General features: G+C 42.9%; 2 protein-coding genes across 2 annotated transcripts in view; one reads left to right on the plus strand and one right to left on the minus strand.

The window, feature by feature from the left end:
* Positions 1 to 2,429, minus strand: part of Tmem156 (transmembrane protein 156) — a 60,480-nt gene extending 58,051 nt beyond the window's left edge. Inside the window, exons 1-2 of the mRNA XM_035453037.1 lie at positions 2,390 to 2,429; positions 1,304 to 1,900 (exon numbers count right to left, since the gene is read on the minus strand). Coding sequence (XP_035308928.1) covers positions 1,304 to 1,900; positions 2,390 to 2,429 — 637 coding nt within the window. The remainder of the gene's footprint in view (positions 1 to 1,303; positions 1,901 to 2,389) is intronic.
* LOC118237588 (kelch-like protein 5) overlaps positions 1,546 to 20,933 on the plus strand; it is a 68,955-nt gene continuing 49,567 nt past the window's right edge. The window contains exon 1 of the mRNA XM_027390741.2: positions 1,546 to 1,851. The gene's annotated coding sequence lies outside the window, so the exon portion shown is untranslated. The remainder of the gene's footprint in view (positions 1,852 to 20,933) is intronic.

Genomic DNA, 20,933 nt, shown 5'->3' on the forward strand with positions numbered 1-20,933 from the left:
TAGTAGAAGGGAGAGGAAATGGTATGTGAGAATCCCTGTTTTAAATTAGTATCTGCTTTTTATCATTGTGTCTGATTTGGTTGCCATACTTTGCTAGTTTTTCTCACTATACTCCAAAGAAAAATATGAAGTTAATACTGTAAAACTGAACATGAAGTAATTATGAGCAGGAAGGAACAATGAAAAGAGTGTCCACTTTCTGTTAAAAGTGAACAAACGTTAACCCTGAAAAAAGCAAACCAAGCCTCAAAGTAGTTCCAAATTCCACAAATGCAGACTGTGGGTTTATGCACTGCATTCTGTAATTAAAGACAATGCTACTGAAGTTGTGTGTAGGTGCCACTGCATAGAGTGCCTTTCCACTGCCTCTGATAAAAACGATCTTGTGCTTTGTGGTTGGAGCCTCCCTTGGATACTTGATGTTTCTATTTCCTGATTGTGACAACATTAAATGATTCTATCCTCCCCCCCTTTGAATTAGCAGTCCTTGTCAATGCTTCAGTGTTTCACATTGTTGCTTTTTCTAAACGTTTTTCCCAGTTCAGAAAACATGCTCTAATAGCTCTCCCAACCACCCCCAAGCTCCTACACAATTAGATTATGCTATTCCAGTATTACTTGGCAGAACCACTGCTTTGCACTAAGCTTTTATTAGGGAGACATTTTGAAGACCTCGTGAGCAAATGTCATTTTTGGGCAATAGCCACAGTTAGCCACCACGGAAAAGGGGCAGCCAGATCAGAGTACCAAGTACCAAGTTCACACACACATATACTGGATATATGAATTACTTTAAGAACCAAGTATGACCAGGCACTCCATCCACATTTAACTAACTCACAGGGAATCTCCTCCTTTCTTCTACCCAGGGATCATAACCGTTTCTTACATGTACTGATAGGGTAACAAAGTGTTTCGGATTAGTGTTGACATACAGGTGCTGGATAGATTATAGTTTTTCTCAGCACTGTGCATAGAGAGAGGAGTTACATGTTTTATACAAGAGTAAATTATATCCCACCGTTGGAAAACAAAGACAAGGACAAGAGCTACACATCATAACTTCGATGGCACAAACCCACTACTTAGAGCACTCTGTCTAGACTCCTGCAAGAAGAAAGGTGGCAGGCGCTGGCCAAGGCAGACTTTTGCTGATTTCCTCTGTTAGCTGAGATGCACATAGGCCATCTCTCTCTGGTCGCCTTCCGGTCCTGCAGAGGGAACTCTCCCTCATTTTCCAACCCCAGGAATTCCCCTGCTCCTAGTTTCTGGGGGTTGGCACATCCTGAACTCCATAGAGTACGCTTTGCCCTCCCACTCCTTGCCAGAGCCCCGCCCAGTATGATGTACCCGGCGCCCCAGTTCTCCAAGCCGGGACCTGCACCCTTCCGTGTCCCAATTCGGCCTCCCTCTGCCCCTCCACTACCTCCCGCGGTCACCGAGGAGAAACTGCCAATCTTTGGGCCCGGTCGGGAGGGGGCGGGGCTTAGCACCCTGAGCGCTGAGGGCGGGGACCCGGCTGTGGGCGGGGTCTGCTGTTGTGGGGCGGGGCGGCCGCTCCGGGACTGACCGGCGAGCGGGTGCTCGACCCCCCACTCACTGCGGCGCGTGCCCGTCCGCCCCCTCAGGGGCTGCGGGACAAGTTTGACTCCTGGCCTGGCGTCGCCTGACGGAGAGGAGTGGCTCGGCCCGGGAGGGCTGCTGCGCGGGGCGCCTCTGTGGGGAAGGGGTTGGGGGCGCGCGCGGGGCCGAGCATCCCTCCGCTGTGCGCGCCCGCCCGCGCCCCGCGCAGCCTCCCCGCCCGCCACCCCGCGCCACGGTGACCCCGGGCCTCCCTCCTGGCCCCGCGCGGTAAGTGCGACTTCCTCCTCAACGCGGAGGACGAAGGCCCGCTCCCCTCCTAGGCGCGATCATCCCTGATCCTCGGGGTCTGCGTGTGCTAGGACTCGCTGGCCAGGGTGACCTGCCCTCCAGACGAGCTAGTCCAGGGTAGGAGCTCTCGAGTTGCAACTCGGACTCGAACCTGGTTCTCCCCTCACTTCCCTAGCTCCGGAACCCGGGGCCCTGGAGTTGCTCAAAGTTCTCCACACGCGGATAGCCGGAGCGGGTGAGGAGCGAGTGCTGTTTCCAGAACTGTTCCCTATAATAAAACAAGCTGGAAACTATTTCTGATCCCCTTGTTCTCCTCAAAGGTGAAGAATAAGATTGTAGTTTCCTGTGTTTGGTTTTGACTGGTCGCAACTTTGGCATTTTGATAGTTGCTTCAGTTGCGTGTTCCGGAATCAGAAGCTGCTGGGAGAACTTGGCTGTCAGAGAGTGTGTATTGCCATTATGATTCTCTCATCTGATTTGAGACTTACTAAAAGGGATGTACAGAGAGTGCCCTCACCCCGCTTTCCACCGTCATGAAAGGTCAATTTCTTCCGCATGGTTCAGGGATTATGCAATGGCAGATGCCCTCCAACTTTGTTTTGAAAATGGAGCTGCTGTTACCATATGTCTAGCAGTTTTATTAATGCACAATAAATGTTAACAGGAAGGAGTTTAATAAATCCTCCTGTTAAGAAACAGTTTAATAAGGCCTTTTATTATTAGATCGCTGTTAGGAAGACTCACAACTTTTTTTTTTCTTATTTTCAGCATTTGCAGGTTTGACTACTGTAGTGAAGGTTTATGTTCTCTATAGGGATTTGTGTAAAAACTTTCAGATAAAGGCGAATACACTAATTGTCACTAATTTTGTGACAAGGAGATAAATACATACAAAATTGTAAGAAAAAAAGATGAAGAGATACATACATAATATGTATATCAAGATATTTGAAGTAATTTTGTGTCTGTGTGTAACAATATAGTAAAATGAACTGAATGAGAATATTGGGGCTGGGCAGAAATGGGGAGGGAGTGGGGAATAGAAAGTGCATGCTGTCAGGTCCTGTACAACACAGAGTCTTAGTTTGGCTTTTGAACTTTCTTGGAGCCAGGAAAGGAACAAAGTAAGCATGTTTCAAATTCCAGGGTTTAAAAATAAATAAATAAATAACCAAACCAAACCAGTTCTTCTGCCTAAGCAAGGCATTTTCTAATAATGAGGCCTGAGAGAAACAGTTTCTCATGGGCCCCAAGAAAGGGAGAGAGATGGTAGCAGTTGACATCTTTAAAAGATCCCAGCCAAAAAAAAAAAAAAAAATGTAAATTTTGCACCAAAAAAAAAAAGTTTTTTACTATAGGGCAATAATAAAATTAGGAGGCTATGTTCTGTGGATTCTTGGTTCTGATTATCTGGACTAATATTTCCCAAGCCATGCTTTAAAGAACAGCAAGTTAACAATTTAGGTTTTTAACTAAACTCAAGAACTCAGGCAGTATGTAACTCAGTGTCTACAGGAAGAAGTCACAGGACTTTCTTGTCCACTCTGTGCAGGATCCTGTGTTCCAGCTCCAGAACAAGGGAAGAAGTTTCGGAAAAAAAGATCCTGAGCCCAAATGAACTTGAGTTACCCAGATTAGTCAAATTGCAATGCTTTTTACCCAGAGTTTCTTTAGTGTTTTTACAATGATTCTATAAATCGGTTTACTGAAGAAGAATGTATGCTGTGACCGATTCCACATTTAAGAAAGCAGTTCTTCATGAATGTTTCTTACAGCTTGAGATGGGATAACTGGAGAGCAAAACGTTTGATGTTAGTGAATTTGAGACGGACCAAAATGAAGCTAATCCAGAAGTCAGGGTTTTAATCCAGTACACATTAAAGGCTGCTCTCATACTCCACACATCTTCTGCAAGTTGCCTGTCAGACCAGATGCCCTGTGGGACTTCCCTTTTATACTTCAAAATGTTTACTGTTTGAGAATTAGAATAGGTTTAGGCAAGTAAGAATCCTTGACAGATTGTTTTCTATTATTAATATTAATATGTGATTTGCATGTCATTTTATCATAAACATTATTTGTACTATTAGTTTACTGTGAAATTCTATATTTTGTAGCTATAAAAGATCTTAGAAAACTTGCCACAAGTAGAAAGAGCAAAAAGGCCAGCTGTGGTGGAGTACGACTTTAATCCCAGCACTCTGGAGCCAGAGGTTATCAAGATCTCCATGAGTTAGAAGTCAGCCTGGCTTACATAGCAAGTTCCAGGCTATCCAGGCCTACATTGTGAGACCCTGTCTCAAAACAACAGCAAAAGGGAGAGAGATCTGGAACCAAAAACCTATAATTGCACTTACTAATGTGTAGAACTCTTTCCGGCAAGTTTATGAGCTCTTGGTATCTGTATTCTTGTTTATAAGACTAGTGTGGTTGTAGTAGACAGTTTGTTCATGAATAAATGTTGAGAATCTACTGGTACTGGTAGTAAACATGCAAATGAGGACAGGTGGCAGGAGTCTAGAGTGCAAGAATAGCATCTTATTCAGATGTTATTTGGATCCTGGGTTTCAGAAGTCAGGTTGAGAGGATGAGGAATTGGCTTGAAAATGTATCTGGAGCCCATGCATGGAAGTGTAATACTACTATACAAAAGTTAAAATTTTTTTTGAATGAGTATACAAAATGTTACCATTCTGAAAAATTCAGAGCCAATGCTCTGTTTTCTATGCACCCTATTTGTGAAAAAGATGTTTGTTGAGTATCAAAGAAAATAGGTTAGGCTGTGGTCACAAAAGATCCTCACATCCTAGTGGCTTAAGTCAGCAAAGGTTTGTTTCTGTCGTACTGTAAGTCTGATGAGAGCTCTGTTTCCGGTAGACAATTAGACCCCCCCAGGCTGTGAGAGACTGCATCTCAGCACATTCTTTCACTATTGGCAGGAGAGGGGAAAGAATGTGCAGGATAATAACAGTGTATTGGCTCTTCAAGCCTTCCACCTGGAAGTGGTCATACAACTTCTATAGCTATTCCTAACTTCCAAGAAGTAGGGATGTGCAACCTTACCATATAGGCAGAAGAAAGAGATCCGGCAGTCTGAACTATTTTAGTGACTACTACACTGGGCAGGCTTCCTAACCCTAGGAGTGAATACAAGATCTGGAAAAAAAAAAAAAAAATACCACCACGGTTTTCAGTCTTCTATTTAACCAACAGAAAACAGCATTTCTTTGTGTATTTGTATTTAGACAGAATTATGGTAATGAGAATTATAAAGAACATCTCAATTTGAAATGAAATGCTATTGAAAACCCAACAATTAGATGTACTATTTTGATCAAGTGAGTTTCATTTTGAATTGTATGTCCATTCAAAACACATTTGTTAAATGTGTATAAGGCACTGTTAGGTCTTCTGGAAATAAAACAGTGAATGGGCATTTATAATGCCAAGAGAAAATAGCTCTAATTTGAGTTCTCTTTCTTTTTAAGGCAATATCAACAAAATATTGCAGTATGATATAACACTTAACACATGCAATACTTTGATTTTCTCTTAAGGTTTATTTCCTAACAAGTTACACAAAATTACTTAAACTAGTTTAAGCAACCAGAATGTTTTGTTAGCAATAATGTAGCTTTGTGTAAGAGTCAGAGACCAGAAATGCAGTTGGGCCTTGAGGCAACTGGCATCACTAACAGTAAATCAGGAAACAGTACTCTGTGTGTGATTTCTTGGCAGTCTCTCTCTGCACATATATTTCATGGTTCTGTTTCTCCGTTAACTAACCTTTCTCTGTTTTGCTCTTATAACAGTGGTTTGACCTAAGAGTTCACATGCTTGAAACTATACCTTTTTGCAGTTTCTGCAAACCTAGCATTCTGTAAGTTTAATATGGAGGTGTAGCCCCATCAGTGGTCATAACGCCTTTGGGGGTTGAACACCCTTTCACAGGGATCACCTAAGTCCATCAGAAAACACAGATATTTGCATTCCAATTCATAACAATAGCAACATTATAGTTATGAAGTAGCAATGAAAATGATTTTATGGCTGGGGGTCAGCACAACATGAGGAACTGTATTAAAGGGTTAGGAAGTATTAGGTTAAGCACCCTTAGGAAGGTTGAGAACGACTTAAAGCTTAAGTGGTTCCACTGTCAGTTTGGAAATAATGGAGTTGACCCTAAAAAATATAGCATGGTAATTGGTAACTTTGGGTTAAAGGAACCTGAGATGCCATCTTAAAAAAAAAAACATGCACAATTAACATCATCTTGTAAGTTCTATTGAAACAGATTGATTATGATAATGAGAATGAGAAGGGAAACTTAGAGCTATTCTCTGAACACAGACAAATGCCGTCTTTGTTCCATTCCTTTCATTCATCTCTTCTTCCTCTTCCACGGTATAGGTTACTGTGGTAGTTTGAAAGTAATTGGCCACCATAATCTCATAGTGTGTGGCTTTGTTGGACTGAGTATTGCTTTGTTGGAGGAAGTGTGTCACTGTAGGGGCGGGCTTTGAGGGTTCCTATGCTCAGGATACTGCCCAGTGTCTCAGCTGACTTCCTATTTCTTGTAAGATACAGGAATCTCAGCTACTACCTCAGCACCACATCTACCTGCACACCCATGCTCCCCACCATGATGGACTGAACCTCTGAAACTGTAAGGCACCACCTCAACTAAATGTTTTCTTTATAAGAGTTGTAATGGTCACGGTGTCTCCTCATAGCAATAAACAACCAAACTAAGACAGTGACTGAATTGTCCAATTCTTAACTGTCATGTGGTTCAATCCTGTATTCCAGGCTCCTTGGCTTCACCTCAAAGCTATTACTGCAGAAAGGAAGAAGCCTTTCCCATGTAACTAGTTCAACACTTTCCTACTATGCAAATTGCTCTCCAAGATACCTTTTATCTGAACATTTAGATTTTTAACATCCTGTCATCATATCTCTTCACCAATTTGATTTTTATGCTCAGTAAGCAAACATTCTTTTCTTATTAGCTATGTGTGCTCTTCTCCTCTAGCAATGTCTCTAAACAGCTCCATGAACTTGGCTTCCAGGATCTTGGAAAGGATATGAATTATAAAAGCCCTCCTAGGGACCTCAAAGCTAAGGTTTCTTGAGTCTTAATGCAAACTGAGTAGCCTAGGAAGTCATTTTTACTAGGAGCAATATTGCCTAGTAACATACCTAATTCTACAGATTGCCATTGCTGGGGTCACAGAGCTAAGAGAGTTATCTGTAGGTTTGTACCAGCCTTTTTCTTTTGGGCCACCAACCAGCTCCCAAATCATGACACAAAGTCTTAGTGTTGAATGCTCTGCCTAGCTTAGGCACATTACTGGCTAGCTCTTTTAACTTAAATTAGCCTGTTACTCTGTATCTACCTTTTGCCTCAGGACTACTACTACTACTACTACTACTACTACTACTACTACTACTACTACTACTCTTCTCCTCCTCCTCCTCCTCCTCCTCCTCCTCTTCCTCCTCCTCCTCCCCTTCCTTCTCCTCCTCCTTCTTCTTTTTAAATAAAACGTTCTTTTTTATTTTACATACCAATCCAAGTTTCCCCTCCTCCCCATCTCCTGCTCCCCCCATCAACTCTCCACCCCACATCTACTCCTCTGAGAGGGAGGCTCCCATGGGGAGTTGACAAAGTCTGTCCATCATGTTGAGGCCCTCCTCCTCTTGTATCTAGGCTGAGCAAGGTATCTCTCCATAGGGAATCAGCTCCAAAAAGCCCGTTCAAGCACTAGGGATAAATCCTAGTCCCACAGCCAGTGGCCCCATAAATTGCCCAAGCCACACAACTGTCACCCAGCTGTCAGTCTGGAGTTAGTAAACTTGAACTAGCTCAGGTCAGCTGTTTCTGTGGGTTTCCCCATCATGGTTGTGACCCCTTTGTTCATATTATTGATCCTCCCTCTCTTTAACTAGACTCTGGGAGCTCCACCCAGTGCTTAGCTGTGGATCTCTGCATCTGCTTCCATCAGTTACTGGATGAAGGCTCTGTGATGACAATTAAGGTAGTTATCAATCTAATTATAGGGCAAGGCCAGTTCAGAAACCTTCTCTTATAGCCTTAGCTGGGGTCATCCTTGTGGATTCCTGGGAGTTTCCCTAGTGCCAGTTTTCTCAATAACCCCATGGCTCCCTCTATCAAGATATCTCTTTCCTGGCTCTCTGTCGTGGCCTGTCTTATCTCAGTCCCAAACCACAGAAGCCACGAAGTCCGGCCTGAATGGGGGAGCATCTTGTCATCTTTGGAGAGCTCTCAGATCCATGCTGCAAACTGGAGACTCCCATTTATTCCAGGATTTTCCTCTACTGCTTTCTAACCATCCTCCGGTGATAGCAGAGGCCATTTCTCCTGAACCTCTCCCTAATCTCTCTCTCTCTTTCTCTCTCTCCCTCCCTCCCCCCCTCTCTCTCTGCCAAATCCCCCCAAACAGTATCTACTTATGTAGACTTCTCCGCAGATAGCAGATACCTCCTAACCATCTGTCCTCACTCCTCATGTAGACTTAGCTCTCCACCGTGGTGCAGGCCTATTCAAATGCTTAGTTCTGTAGAGATGCAAAACTAGGGGACATTCTCTACTGAGGCTATGCCATTCAACAGCAAATCAGCTAGCATCTGCAATACAATGCAGACTGGAGCTCCAGAGATATGGACCCCAAGAAATTCTCTAATGGAATTTTTCTCTGCTCCCAACAGCTCTCCCTCCCAGTCCTTCCCCCAACTTGACCATCCTGTTCCTCATGATCTCCTCTCCCTCCTCCACTTCCATCCTCCCCACTCCCCATCATGCTCCTGATCTTGAGACAGGAAATCTTGTCTATTTCCCCTTCCCAGGGAGGATACATCTATGTCTCTCTTTGCGTCCTCCTTGTTACCTAGCTTCTCTGGGGTTGTGGACTGTAGGCTGGTTGTCCTTTGTTTTATGTCTAATATCTACTTATGAGTGAATACATACTGTGTTTGTCTTTCTGAGTCTAGGTTACCTCACTCAGAATGTTTTTTTCTAGTTCCATCCATTTGCCTGCAAATTTCAAAATACCTGTTGTTGTTTTTTTGTTTGTTTGTTTGTTTGTTTTACTGCTGAGTAGTACTCCATTATGTAAATGTACCACATTTTCTGAAGTCTGTATGGTGGGAATCAATCTGCCTTAAGACCCAGCAATATCATTCTTGGGCATATACACAAAGGATGCACACTCACATCGCAAGGACATTTGCTCAGCTATGTTCATAGCAGCATTATTCATAATAGCCAGAACCTGGAAACAACCTAGATGCTCCTCAACCAAAGAATACCTCAGAACTTTTTACTTTTTCTTTACTTCTGTTTATCTTACTTTCACTGCTTCACATGTCTGGCTGGAGGCTGCCTGGCTTCTCACCCTGGGCGTGTTTCTGGTTCTCTCCTCCTTCTCTCTTTCTCTTTTTCTTCTCCTATTTATTATCTCTGCCTGCCTGCCAACCCTGCCTATCCTTTACTGCTTAGCTATTGGCCATTCAGCTCTTTATTAGACCAATTAGGCAGGTAAGGTGAAACAGATACAACACATCTTTTCATAATTAAACAAATACAGAATTTAAAAAAGCAATGCACCTTTACATAGTTAAAGAATATTCCATAGCATATGTTAAATGCAGAGGGGAAAGGTTTCCTAACTGTACTGGCTGGTTTTGTGTGTTAACTTGGCATAAGCTAGTGTCATCAGAGAAGGAGCCTCAGTTGAGGAAATGCCTCCGTGAGATCCAGCTGTAAGGCATTTTCTCAATTAATGATCAGTGGGGAAGAGCCCAGCCCATGGTGGGTGGTGCCATCCCTGAGCTAGTCCTGGGTTTTATAAGAAGGTGGGCTGAGCAGGCCAGGAGAGGCAGACTACTGAGCAGCACCCTTTCATGACCTCTGCATCAGCCCCTGCTTCTGAGATCCTACCCTGTTTGAGTTTCTGTCCTGACTTCCTTCAGTGGTGAACAGCAATGTGGAAGTGTAAGCCAATAAACCCTTTCCTCCCCAACTTGCTTTTTGGTCCTGGTGGTTTTGTTTTGTTTTGTTGTGTTGTGTTGTGTTGTGTTGTGTTTTTTGAGACAGGGTTTCTCTGTGTAGCTTTGGAACCTATCCTGGCACTCACTCTGTAGACCAGGCTGGCCTCGAACTCACAGAGATCCGCCTGGCTCTGCCTCTGCCTCTGCCTCCCGAGTGGATCCTGGTGTTTTATCCCAGCAATAGAAACACTAACTAAGACACTAAATCACATATCCACAGTGCTTTTTCATTTGGAAGTATTCAATAGTATTTATTTTCCTTGTTTTAATCTATCATGTTAATTATTTTTATGGATGAAATGTGAAATAGATGGATAGTAAGATGAGGCTGGCAGGGCTGGTGGAACCACTAGGACATTGAAAACTCTGAATTGCCTATCAAAGGATTTGGCTTTTCTGACCTAGTAGGAGATTGAAAATGAAGAAATATTTTAGATGTAATAGTGTAGTCAAGAACTCACCTTTAGAAAGTTTACTTGACTGTCCTGTGAAGACTACGTAGGAGAGGATGGAGACTCAAACTATGTTGTTACTTCATTTCTACCTATTATTTATGAGAAGAAGATAATCAATCTGTATCTTACAGGACATTAAAATTGATGACCAGTCTCAGTACAGTCTCAGAGAGGCTAGAACCAGCTTGTCCTTTTTTAGAAAAAAATATTTTTCTAGTGTTGTTTTTATTTTAGGACATTTTAACCATTTTTTGACAGTTCCCATGCACAAATACAGTGTTTTGTGATTGTCTGAGGCCATACCACTCTGAATGCACCCTATCTTCTCTTATCTTGGATGCTAAGCAGATCTGGCCTGGTTAGTACTTGGATGGGAGGCAGTGGATTGTGAGTGCATTCACCAGCTTGTCTAAGTTATTTGTTGTCACAGGACCCATCAGTGGCTGAGAAAACCACCCAAAGGGCCTCTTCAGAACAGTGGGTTTAGCCTAATGTACATTTAACACTAAGACACTCTAACCACTGCTGATGGCCATCCATCTGCCATTTCACTCCTGCATTGTCCCATTTTGCTTTTTGTTGGAGCTATAAAACAGCTTATTGGTGGTTTTTAAAAGTTACTATTCTTTTAAGTTTCGTTTTAGGGTAAGCCAGGGAGTTTTTGAATGGCACTGGCTCTGTTAACATTTGTAGTACTCGACCCATTTCTAAATTATGAGTCATTGAAAACTATTCTCTCTCTTCTTTAAAAAAAATGGACTGAGGATCAAACCCAGGGCTTCTTGCCCTCCAGGTGAGGGGTGAGGGTTCTGTCAACTCGTCCACATTCTCACACTCATGTTCTAATTCATATTCGTTCTCGATGACTCTCCCTCCCTCCCCTCTCTCTCTCTCTCTCTCTCTCTCTCTCTCTCTCTCTCTCTCTCTCTCAGTAATCACATTTTCTTCCCTCTGTTGCTTAAATTGTCCTTTATTACTATTTCGGTACCAACTGTACACTGTTCTAACAAAAGCACTTGGAAAATCTGATTGATCTTGCGTCGAATCAAGTTGGTCTGTGACTTCCCCATTATATGCTCAGAGACCACTGACAGCTTTGATTGGTGATGTTTGTGCCTAAAGAGCACTGACTGGTTACCTTTTTTTATGCCTTCATTACTGTAAAGCTACCAGGGAACAGAGACACTTCTAGATTTGGTTCAGGTCACTAAACTCAAAATCACAGTTATTCCCACTGTTGCTGTGTATGACACATAAGCCGTTGGGTGTCTCAGCACATTCTCCTAATCATGGATCAGGCAAGAAGTTAGTCATGATTTCCTTCCATCTTCATGGTCTTTCAGTTTCCATCCTTGTGCCCAACAAATGTGTGTACTCACAAACTACCAAAAGTGTGTGCAAGGAAACCCTTTTCTTTAACCAGCCATCCAGACAAACAACTGCTCCCTGATTTCTTTTTTAAATGCTGAAGATGGAGCTAAGCATATGCTCTTAGATACACCTCCAGCCATAAAAGTCTGTATTTTATTTGCTTGCTAGTTTGTCTCTCTGTGTGGCTGGCCTGAACTCTCTATGCAGACCAGTCTAGCCTCAGACTCAAAGAGATCTACCTGCTTCTGCCTCCATAGTGCTGGGATTAAGGGTGTGGGCCACCATGCCTGACTGATAGGCTTATTTGTTTTTGAAATAGGATCTCAGTCTGAGGCCTGGCTGACCTGCAATTCCCTAGGTGACATAGCACAGGCTGACCTGGCACTCATGTTAGTCCTCCTGCCTCAGCCTCTCAACTGCTAAGATTATAGGTGAAAGTCACCACACTTGGCTTAAAGGGTCTTAAAATATTTTCAAAAGCAAATGTTTTATTATAATCAAGCATTAGTCATTATAGTATCAACTGTGATCTTTTCTAGATTTGATTAAAGGGAGGGGGAGTGTTTATATAATGTTAGCCAGTTTTGTAAAATGTTCCTATTTTTTCCTACCAGACATCAGTATAGATGGGTAATGGAATTAATGGGAATTAGTTTGATGTATGGGTCAACACTGATTTATAGGCAAGTGTTAAAAATTAGGAGGAAGCCAGTTTGCAGAAACTGAGGCACTTGTATTTGACTATTGGTGCCATTTTCCTGTTTAATTGCAACTGTGATGAATTTAAGGTACTTTCATCTGAGAAGTGATCAGGTTCTTCAAGCATTTGTTTAGTTTAATCTGATCACACTGGCAAACAGTTTCGGTTCAGTCTGCTGCACACGAAGCTTATATGAGTCAGCTATATTCTGAATCTGCTTCCTCATTGGTATAGTAGGGTTCATAACTACCTGCCCATAAAGTAGTCGTGAGCAGCGGATGACATTATTTTGAAAGCAAGTGGCAGCGTAGTACACTTGAAACTATATGGAACCCTGTACTCACTAATTATGTTCATTGAATTGCCCAGTCAGTGTCTTCATCTACAAGGTGGGGGCAGGGTGCCTGCTAGTTTTTATGACAAGTAAATGTGTTACCCATCACACACATACACTCTTCACTATAAAGCATTTCACATATATTCTACACATTGAGGCACTTAGGAAACAGTTGTAGTCACAAATCCAGAGTCCTATTTTGCCAAAGAGAACACTAAGGAACAAGGGGGTGAGTTGCCCAAATTGAATGGTTTAGCTATTGACCCAGGCTCTGTCTACCATATAGCTTAGTCTACCATTAAGTGATAATGACAGAGAACAACAGAACTCTCAACCAGCTCTTTCTGAACTGACTCTTGGATTCAACCTAATGCCCTCTGGGAAATGTATACATTTGTTAGACCCCCGAAAACTCAAGTATTCGGGGTCCTAGGCCACGTTCGCGGTCACCCAAATCACCAGGCGGATTCAAGAGCTTGCTGCAAACTGCACGAGGCTTTATTGTAATTTAACGAGCTAACCCCATGTTAGCTCAGGTCTTTCACCCACCCGTCATGGCGGACGGCTAGAAAAGACGGCTCCTTGGGTCTCCCAAAAGATCTTTTAGGGCAGCGTAAGGGGAGTGTCTAGGGGTACGCACAGGCTTACGCACAGGCTCATGATTGGTGTGCTTCCAGGCTTGGAGGGCTTGCCCTGTGTTGATTGGTCAACTGGTTGTTATGGCCCATAGGCCCTCCCAGGGTGGTTGCTATGCTCTATACGTCATTGCTGTGCGCTTGTCTGTAAAGCACACCCAGGGTCGTAAAGCATAGCACCACCAGCTAACTTCCGATTGGCTCCTTGTCACGAGACAGGCATCTGACTTTCTAGTGACTAACTTCTGATGGGTTCCTTGTCACGAGACAGGCATCTGACCTCTACGTGACCAAGGCAGGTTTATGGCAAGCACATGTTCGGCTGTTATGGCTGCCAAAAGGAAGCTGGTTCCTTCACATTGATCCCACAGGCCCAGGGATCACCCACAGCTCAGTGGCTACTCCCTAACATTTACCCACTTATTTCTTTTAACTGTTCAGTTGCTTGTTTTTAGCAGCTACCAAAGTTAGAGTAATGGTAAAATCAGTAAATATCTAAATTAATGACTAGAAAGAGAATTCCATAAAAATTGTTGAGCGTTTTTGAGATGTTTCAATATAAATGAGCTATTTAAAGTTTTCTGTCAAGTTTAATGAAGGCTGGTTAATTATAAATGATGACTAGAAAAGTGACTAAAGCCCTAAGATGTCCCTGTCAAAGACCAAGGGCCATTAAGGATCTCAGACAAGAATACAGATGAACCATGTCACTAAGTGCATTGTTTGGGTTAGCTGGCTTTTCCTAAGACTGCCTCCTTTAAGGGGCCAATGGGTGTAATTTATAGTCTAACATGAGAGTTTTTTCATAGTGATCAGGTTATTCTGTATTCATGCTCTTTCAGAAATGCTTTTGAGTTCTCTCTCCATTATAGAAACCACAAGTAAAAATCATACATAATGAATCATATATGGCTTATGCGATAAGAAAACCACACTCAGTAGGAGATAAATATTGAACACAGGGCATTAGCTCTATACAAAAAGAGTGGTAAATGAGTGTGCATATACATATTCAAATTTAAATTATGTCATTAATGGCACATAAGTGTAGTTTTATGGTTACTGACTTTCTCATTTATGCATTAGCTTCATCAGCTAAGAGGGCTAGTACTCTTCTAACAGCTCCAGGTTGACCAGAAATACACCACTGACCCCTGAAGCTATCCTAGCTTGCCTGTCTTAGCTTATCCTGTGAATGCTTTGTATATCTTTATCGTACTGTATTGCAATTTTTGAGAAGTGTTTATTTTTATTTTTATGGGTATGGACATTTTGCCTGCATGTATATCTGTACACCATGTGCATGCCTGCTGCTCACAGAGGCCAGAAAAGGGCATTGGATCCCTAGAACTGGAGTTACAGACAGATGGTTGTAAGCCACTTTGAATCAACCCCAGGTCCTCTAGAAGAGCATTGAGATCTCTAAACCACGGAGCCATTTCTCCAGCTCTTGCATTGCAACTTTTGAATGAAATATCAGTTCCTGGATTGGAGATAGCTTGAAAGCTATAGTCCTTTCTGTCATCATAGAAAAAATATTAAATAAGTAATTTTGGTAATTGAGCAACTATCATGGAATATGATAGCAACATATTGCAAGAGGGCATAATTTAGTTTCAAGGTTCAACTTTATTTCACTAAAGTGTATCTTTAAACCAGGTATCTGGACACATGCCTATAATTCCAGCACCTTCGGAAGAAGCAGGACAATTGATGACAGAGTTTCTGTCCCGCCTAGTCCCGCAGCCCTTTAGTCCCAAATAAATACACAGAGGCTTAAATTAATTATAAACTGTTTGGCTGATGGCTCAGGCTTCTTATTGACTATCTCTCTCTTAATTATTAACCCATTTCTGTTAAACTATGTATTGCCATGAGGCTGTGGCTTACCTGTAATGCTCCAGCATGTTATTCTTCCTATATGGCGTCTCCTTGGCAACTCTGTGTTTCCCTTCCCAGCCTCCTCCTAGTCTGGTAGCCCCACCTATACTTCCTGCCTGGCCATGGACCAATCAGCATTTATATATCAACCAATAAGAGAAATATATATTCACAGTATAAGAAGGACAGTTTAAAGTCTCCTTGGGCTACATAGAAAGTTGAAGGGCAATCTGAAGTTGTGGTGAGGCCTTTTCTCAAAAAAAAAAAAAAAAGGGAGGCAGACCATTAGCAGAAGACTTGCCTGAGATGTGCAAGGCCCTGGGTTCCATCCAAGCACTGCAACAAAACAAAAGGTGCATATGCAGTTTTTATTTCTTAAATCAATTAATCTTGAAAGATAAGCTAGGTTCTGCTCTAGACCCTATTATACCCAGTCCTTTGGTGGCTATGTTAGTTTCTTTTCTTTGCTGTGATAGAATACCATGACAAAACAACTTATGTTTAAAAACGGTTTGGGGGCTTATGGTTCCAGAGGGATAGGAACTCATCATGGCATAGAGGCGTGGAGCCAAGTGGCAGGCATGGCAGCAGGAATAGAAAGCTGAGAGCAAACATCTTGAGCCACAGGCAAGAAGCAGAGGAAGTGAACTGAAATGATGCAGGCTTTTTCACCTAAAAGCTCATCTTTGGATGCACTTCCTCCAGCAAGATTGCATCACATGAGCAGTGCCACAGTCCGGGAACCAAGTGTTCAAGCTCCTGAGATTTGGGGGAGGGGGGAGACAATTCTCATTCACAACACACATTCCACTCCCTGGTGTGCAGCTACTATTGATCTATCAAATGCTTTTTTTCTCAGTACTTGTCCATAAGGACCACCAGAAGCAAATTTTCTTTCAGCTGGCAAGGCCGGCAGTATACCTTTACCATTGTACCTCAGGGGTATATTAACACTCCACCTCCGTGTCCTGATTTATTTCAAAGAGATCTTGATTGTCTGTCTCTTCCACAAAAGCATCACACAGGCCCACTATATTGATGACATTATGCTGGTTGAACCAACTGAGCAGAAGGTAGCAACCATTTTGACTCATTGGTAAACCATATGTCCATTAGAGGGTGGGAAAGAAACCCAACCAAAATTCAAGTGTTGTCTACCTCCATCATATTTCTAGTGGGCCAATGGTGTGGGGTGTGCAGAGATGTTCTTTCTAAGGTGAAGAATAAATTATTGCACCTGGCCCCTCCCACCACCAGGAAAGAAGCATTACATTTACTGGGCCTGTTTGAATTTTGGAGGGAGCACATTCCTCAAGTGGGTGTGCTACTCTGGTCCATATACCAAGTGACTCGGAAAGCTTTGTGTGGGGCCTGGAGCAAGAGAAGGCTCTTCAACAGGTCCAGGCTGCTCTACCACTTGGACCATATGCTACAAGAGACCTACTAGTACCTGACAGGTCAGAGGCAGATAGGGATGCTGTTGAGAATCTCTGGCAGGCCTCTGTAGGTGAATCATAGCAGAGACCCTTGGGATTTTGGAGCAATTCACTACCATCATCTGTGGACAACTATTCTCCCTTTGACAGCTCTTAGCCTGCTATTGGGCCTCAGTAGGAACAGCATTTGACAATGTGACCTAAGCTGCCCACCATGAGCTAGGTATTATCTAACCACTAGGCCATAAAGCAGGGTGTGTACAGCAGCAATCCATTAGCAAATGGAAGTGATTTACATGATCGGGCCAAGGCAAGTCCTGGGGGCACCAGCAAGCTATGTGAAGAAGTTGCCCAAGTGCCTATTCTACTCCTGTTACAATGTCTTCTTCTCCCAAGAATATATCTATGTCCTATTGTAGTAAGCCCTATGATTGATCAACTGAGGAAGAGGAGACTAGGGCCTGGATGGTTCTGTGCAATTTGCATTCACCACCCAGAAGTGGACAGCTACAGCATGACAGCCCCTTTCTGGAACAACCCTGAAAGACACTGGTGAAGGGAAATCTTCAGGGTGGGTAAAATTTCAGGCAAATGTACATGCTCATACATTTTGCTAAAGAGAAATGGAGCCGGGCAGTTGGAATGCGTGCCTTTAATACCAGAACTCAAGGGACAGAAGCAGGCAAATCTCTGTGAGTTCAAGGCCAGCCTAGTCTACAAAGTGAGTTCCAGGACATCCAGAGCTGTTGTACAGAGAAACCATGTCTAAGAGAGAGAGAGAGAGAGAGAGAGAGAGAGAGAGAGAGAGAGAGAGAGAGAGAGAGATGGCCAGTTGTGTGATTGTTCACTGATTCATGGGACCTGATTCATGGGACTGTAGCCATGGTTTTCTTGGATGGTCAATGACTTGGAAAGAGCATGCTTGGGAAAATGGTGAGAAAGACATTTGGGAAAGAAGTATGTGGACAGTTCTTGCCAAATGGGTAGAGGATGTGAAGATATTTGTATCTCATCTAAATGACTTTAACAGAGGGACAAGTTCAGTAACCAAGTAGCTAGGATGACCTGTTCTATAGTCAGCCTCCTTCTCCAGCCATCCCTCTCATTCCCAACATGCCATGGCTATGCTTGAAGAAATGGAGTTTATATATGGGCTCAACAAAATGAACTTCAGCTCACAAAGGCTGACTTGGCTATAGCTGTTGTTGAGTGCCAGATATGCCAGCAGCAAAGACTAACACAGAGCCCTAAAATGTCACCATTCCCCAGGATAACCAGCCAGCAACATAGTGACATGTTACCACATTGAACAACTTATTTTTTTTTTTTTTTTAGTCCTTACTGAAGTAGATAGTTATTCTGGTTATGGATTTGCCTTTCCTGCATGTAATGCCTCTGCCAAAGCTACCATCCATGGACTTACAGAATGTTTTATCCACTGTCATAGTATTCCACATAGCATCACTCTGCCCAAGGAAAATCACTTCATAGGCAGAGAAGTGTGACAGTAGGCCTATGCTCATGGAATCCACTGATCTTACCATGTTCCCCACCACTGTGAAACAGAGGGACTTCTTAAGACAGTTTCTGGAATCTGCTGTTGTCGATGTCACCAGGCTGATGTGACCGCCAGCGCATTCCCTCTCTGACACTTCCAGGCCTGGGTGGGTCAACTTGCCTATATCTGTAATCAACTAAAACCCAAGCTGCTGGACACACTTGTGAAGGATTTTCTTGATCAGAGTATCTGAAGCAGGAAGACAAGCCCTAAATCTGGGTAGCACCTTTTGGGAGGTAGCCTATTTAAAAGAACATAGAAGAAAGGAAGTTTGTTTTGTGAGTGCCTGCCCTCCCTTTCCCTGGCACGACCATCTGTCCCTTAGCTTTGGCATTCCTTCACTGATACTAGAACCTACTTCTGGATCCCAGCATAGACTGAAGACCACTGGGTTGAGACTGCCAAGACATCTGACCTTGTAGATTGAACAACTTCCAGGTTCTCAGTCGTTCCAGATCGCATACTGCAAGCCGCTCTAATAAATCCCCTTTTAATATATATAGTCATCCTATTGGTTCTGTGCCTTCAGACTAATGCAGTTGCTAAAACTAAACACATTCGGAATGACACTGCATCCTTCCAAACTTGTCTCCCAATTTCCTTGTCTTTGTCGTGCTTTTTCCCAATCATGAAGGCCTGACTGTGACCTTTGGCTCCCTCTTGTCTAACCACAAACATCCTAATACTATAATACTATATTTGTACCATGCCTCTCCCATTCAAATCTTGTTGCTTGCAACCAAGTTTAAACTGTGCTTTCCCCCATTATCTGTTTTCTCTCCTCACAGCATCTTCCCTTAGGAGACCATTTCTCACCAATCTCTAATTCATCTTGAAGTCTGTCTCTAAATCATCATCATAAGATCCACCTCCTTAGCCGGGTGTGGTGACACACATCTTTAATCCCAGCACTCAGGAGGCAGAGGCAGGTGAATCTCTGAGTTTGAGGCCAGCCTGGTCTATAGAGTGAGTTCCAGGACAGCCAGGGCTACACAGAAAAGCCCTGTCTCAAAACACACACACACACACACACACACACACACACACACACACACACACACACACCTAGTTCTTTTTCAAAGATTTATTTTTTACTATTTATGCTCTTGTGTGTCTGTGTTAAGGGAATGCCATGTGTGCAGGTGCCTATGGTGGCCAGAAGAGGGCACTGGGGTTGCAGTTACAGGAGGTTGTGAACTGCCTGACATGGGTGCTGGGAAGTAAATTTAATTCTGAAAGAGCAGAAAGGACTCTAAACACTGAGCTATCTCTCCAGCTCCTAAAGCTTTTTATCATGTGTTATACATTTAAATCTTTAGGATAGACCCATTAAAACTGATTGTTAATAGATGCTATTCTATTAAAACAGCTTAAACAAAGTGAGATTTTTATAATAATGATTTGCTATGTAAGCCAATGATCAGATATCAGTGATTTAAATGGTTAAGTGAAATCAGAGCTAAAAACAAGACAACGAAGAATGGAAAAGAACATACAAAATGTATTACATCTCCAAGGCCTGGGCATGTTACACTCCAAAGGCAAGGCTTTAAAAGCCATGCCTTGGAAGTGTATTCCCTGCTCTCTTAGAAATGTGCTCTTGCTACCATCTTACTACTCTTAGAATGGCTAAAATCAAAAATACCAATGACAGTTTATACTGGGGAGGATGTGGAGAAAGGGGAACACTTCTCCACTGCTGATGGGAGTGCCAACTTGTACAGCCACTTTGGAAATCAGTATGGGACTCCTCAAGAAAATGGGAAGCAGTCTACCACAAGATCCAGCAATTCCACTCCTAGGCATATACCCAAAAGAAGCACATTCACACAACAAAGACATCTGTTCAACGATGTTCGAAGCAGCACTATTTGGAATAGCCAGAAACTGGAAGCAGCCTAGATGCCCCTCAACTGAAGAATGGATAGAGAAAATGTGGTACATTTACACAATGGAGTACTACTCAGTGGAAAAAACCAATGGAATCTTAAAATTTGCAGAAAAATGGATGGAACTAGAAGAAACCGTTCTGAGGGAGGTAACCCAATCACAAAAAGACAAACATGATATGTACTCACTAATATGTGGATTTTAGACATAGAGTAATGGATTACCAGCCTACAATCCACACTACCAGAGAAACTAGTAAACAAGGAGGACCCTAAAAGAGACATACATGGTCCCCTGGAGAAGGGGAAAGGGTCACAATCCCCTGAGCAAATTGAGAGAGCATGGGAAGAGGAGGGAGGGAGCTACGAGAATGAGAAGGGAAGAAGAAGAAGGATGCAGAGGTCATGAAGGAGCAGAAAGGTCGAGTCAGGTGAAGAATAGAAGAAAGGGTATGTGATAGGTAGGGTTTTAGTTGGGGGTGGGGTGGTAGGGGAGGATGGGAGAGAAAAGAGAACTGGGATTGTCATGTAAATCAATCTTGTTTCTAATTCAAATAAAATGATTAAAAAAAAAGAAATGTGTTCTTGCTTTTATTCTTAATACTGAACAGTGACGTCTTATAAATTCACAGTCCAGGCCGGGCATTGGTGGTGCACGCCTTTAATCCCAGACTCGGGAGGCAGAGGCAGGTGGATCTCTGTGAGTTCAAGACCAGCCTGGTCTACAAG

Source organism: Cricetulus griseus, assembly GCF_003668045.3.
Source record: "Cricetulus griseus strain 17A/GY chromosome 1 unlocalized genomic scaffold, alternate assembly CriGri-PICRH-1.0 chr1_1, whole genome shotgun sequence".
Lineage (NCBI taxonomy): Eukaryota > Metazoa > Chordata > Mammalia > Rodentia > Cricetidae > Cricetulus > Cricetulus griseus.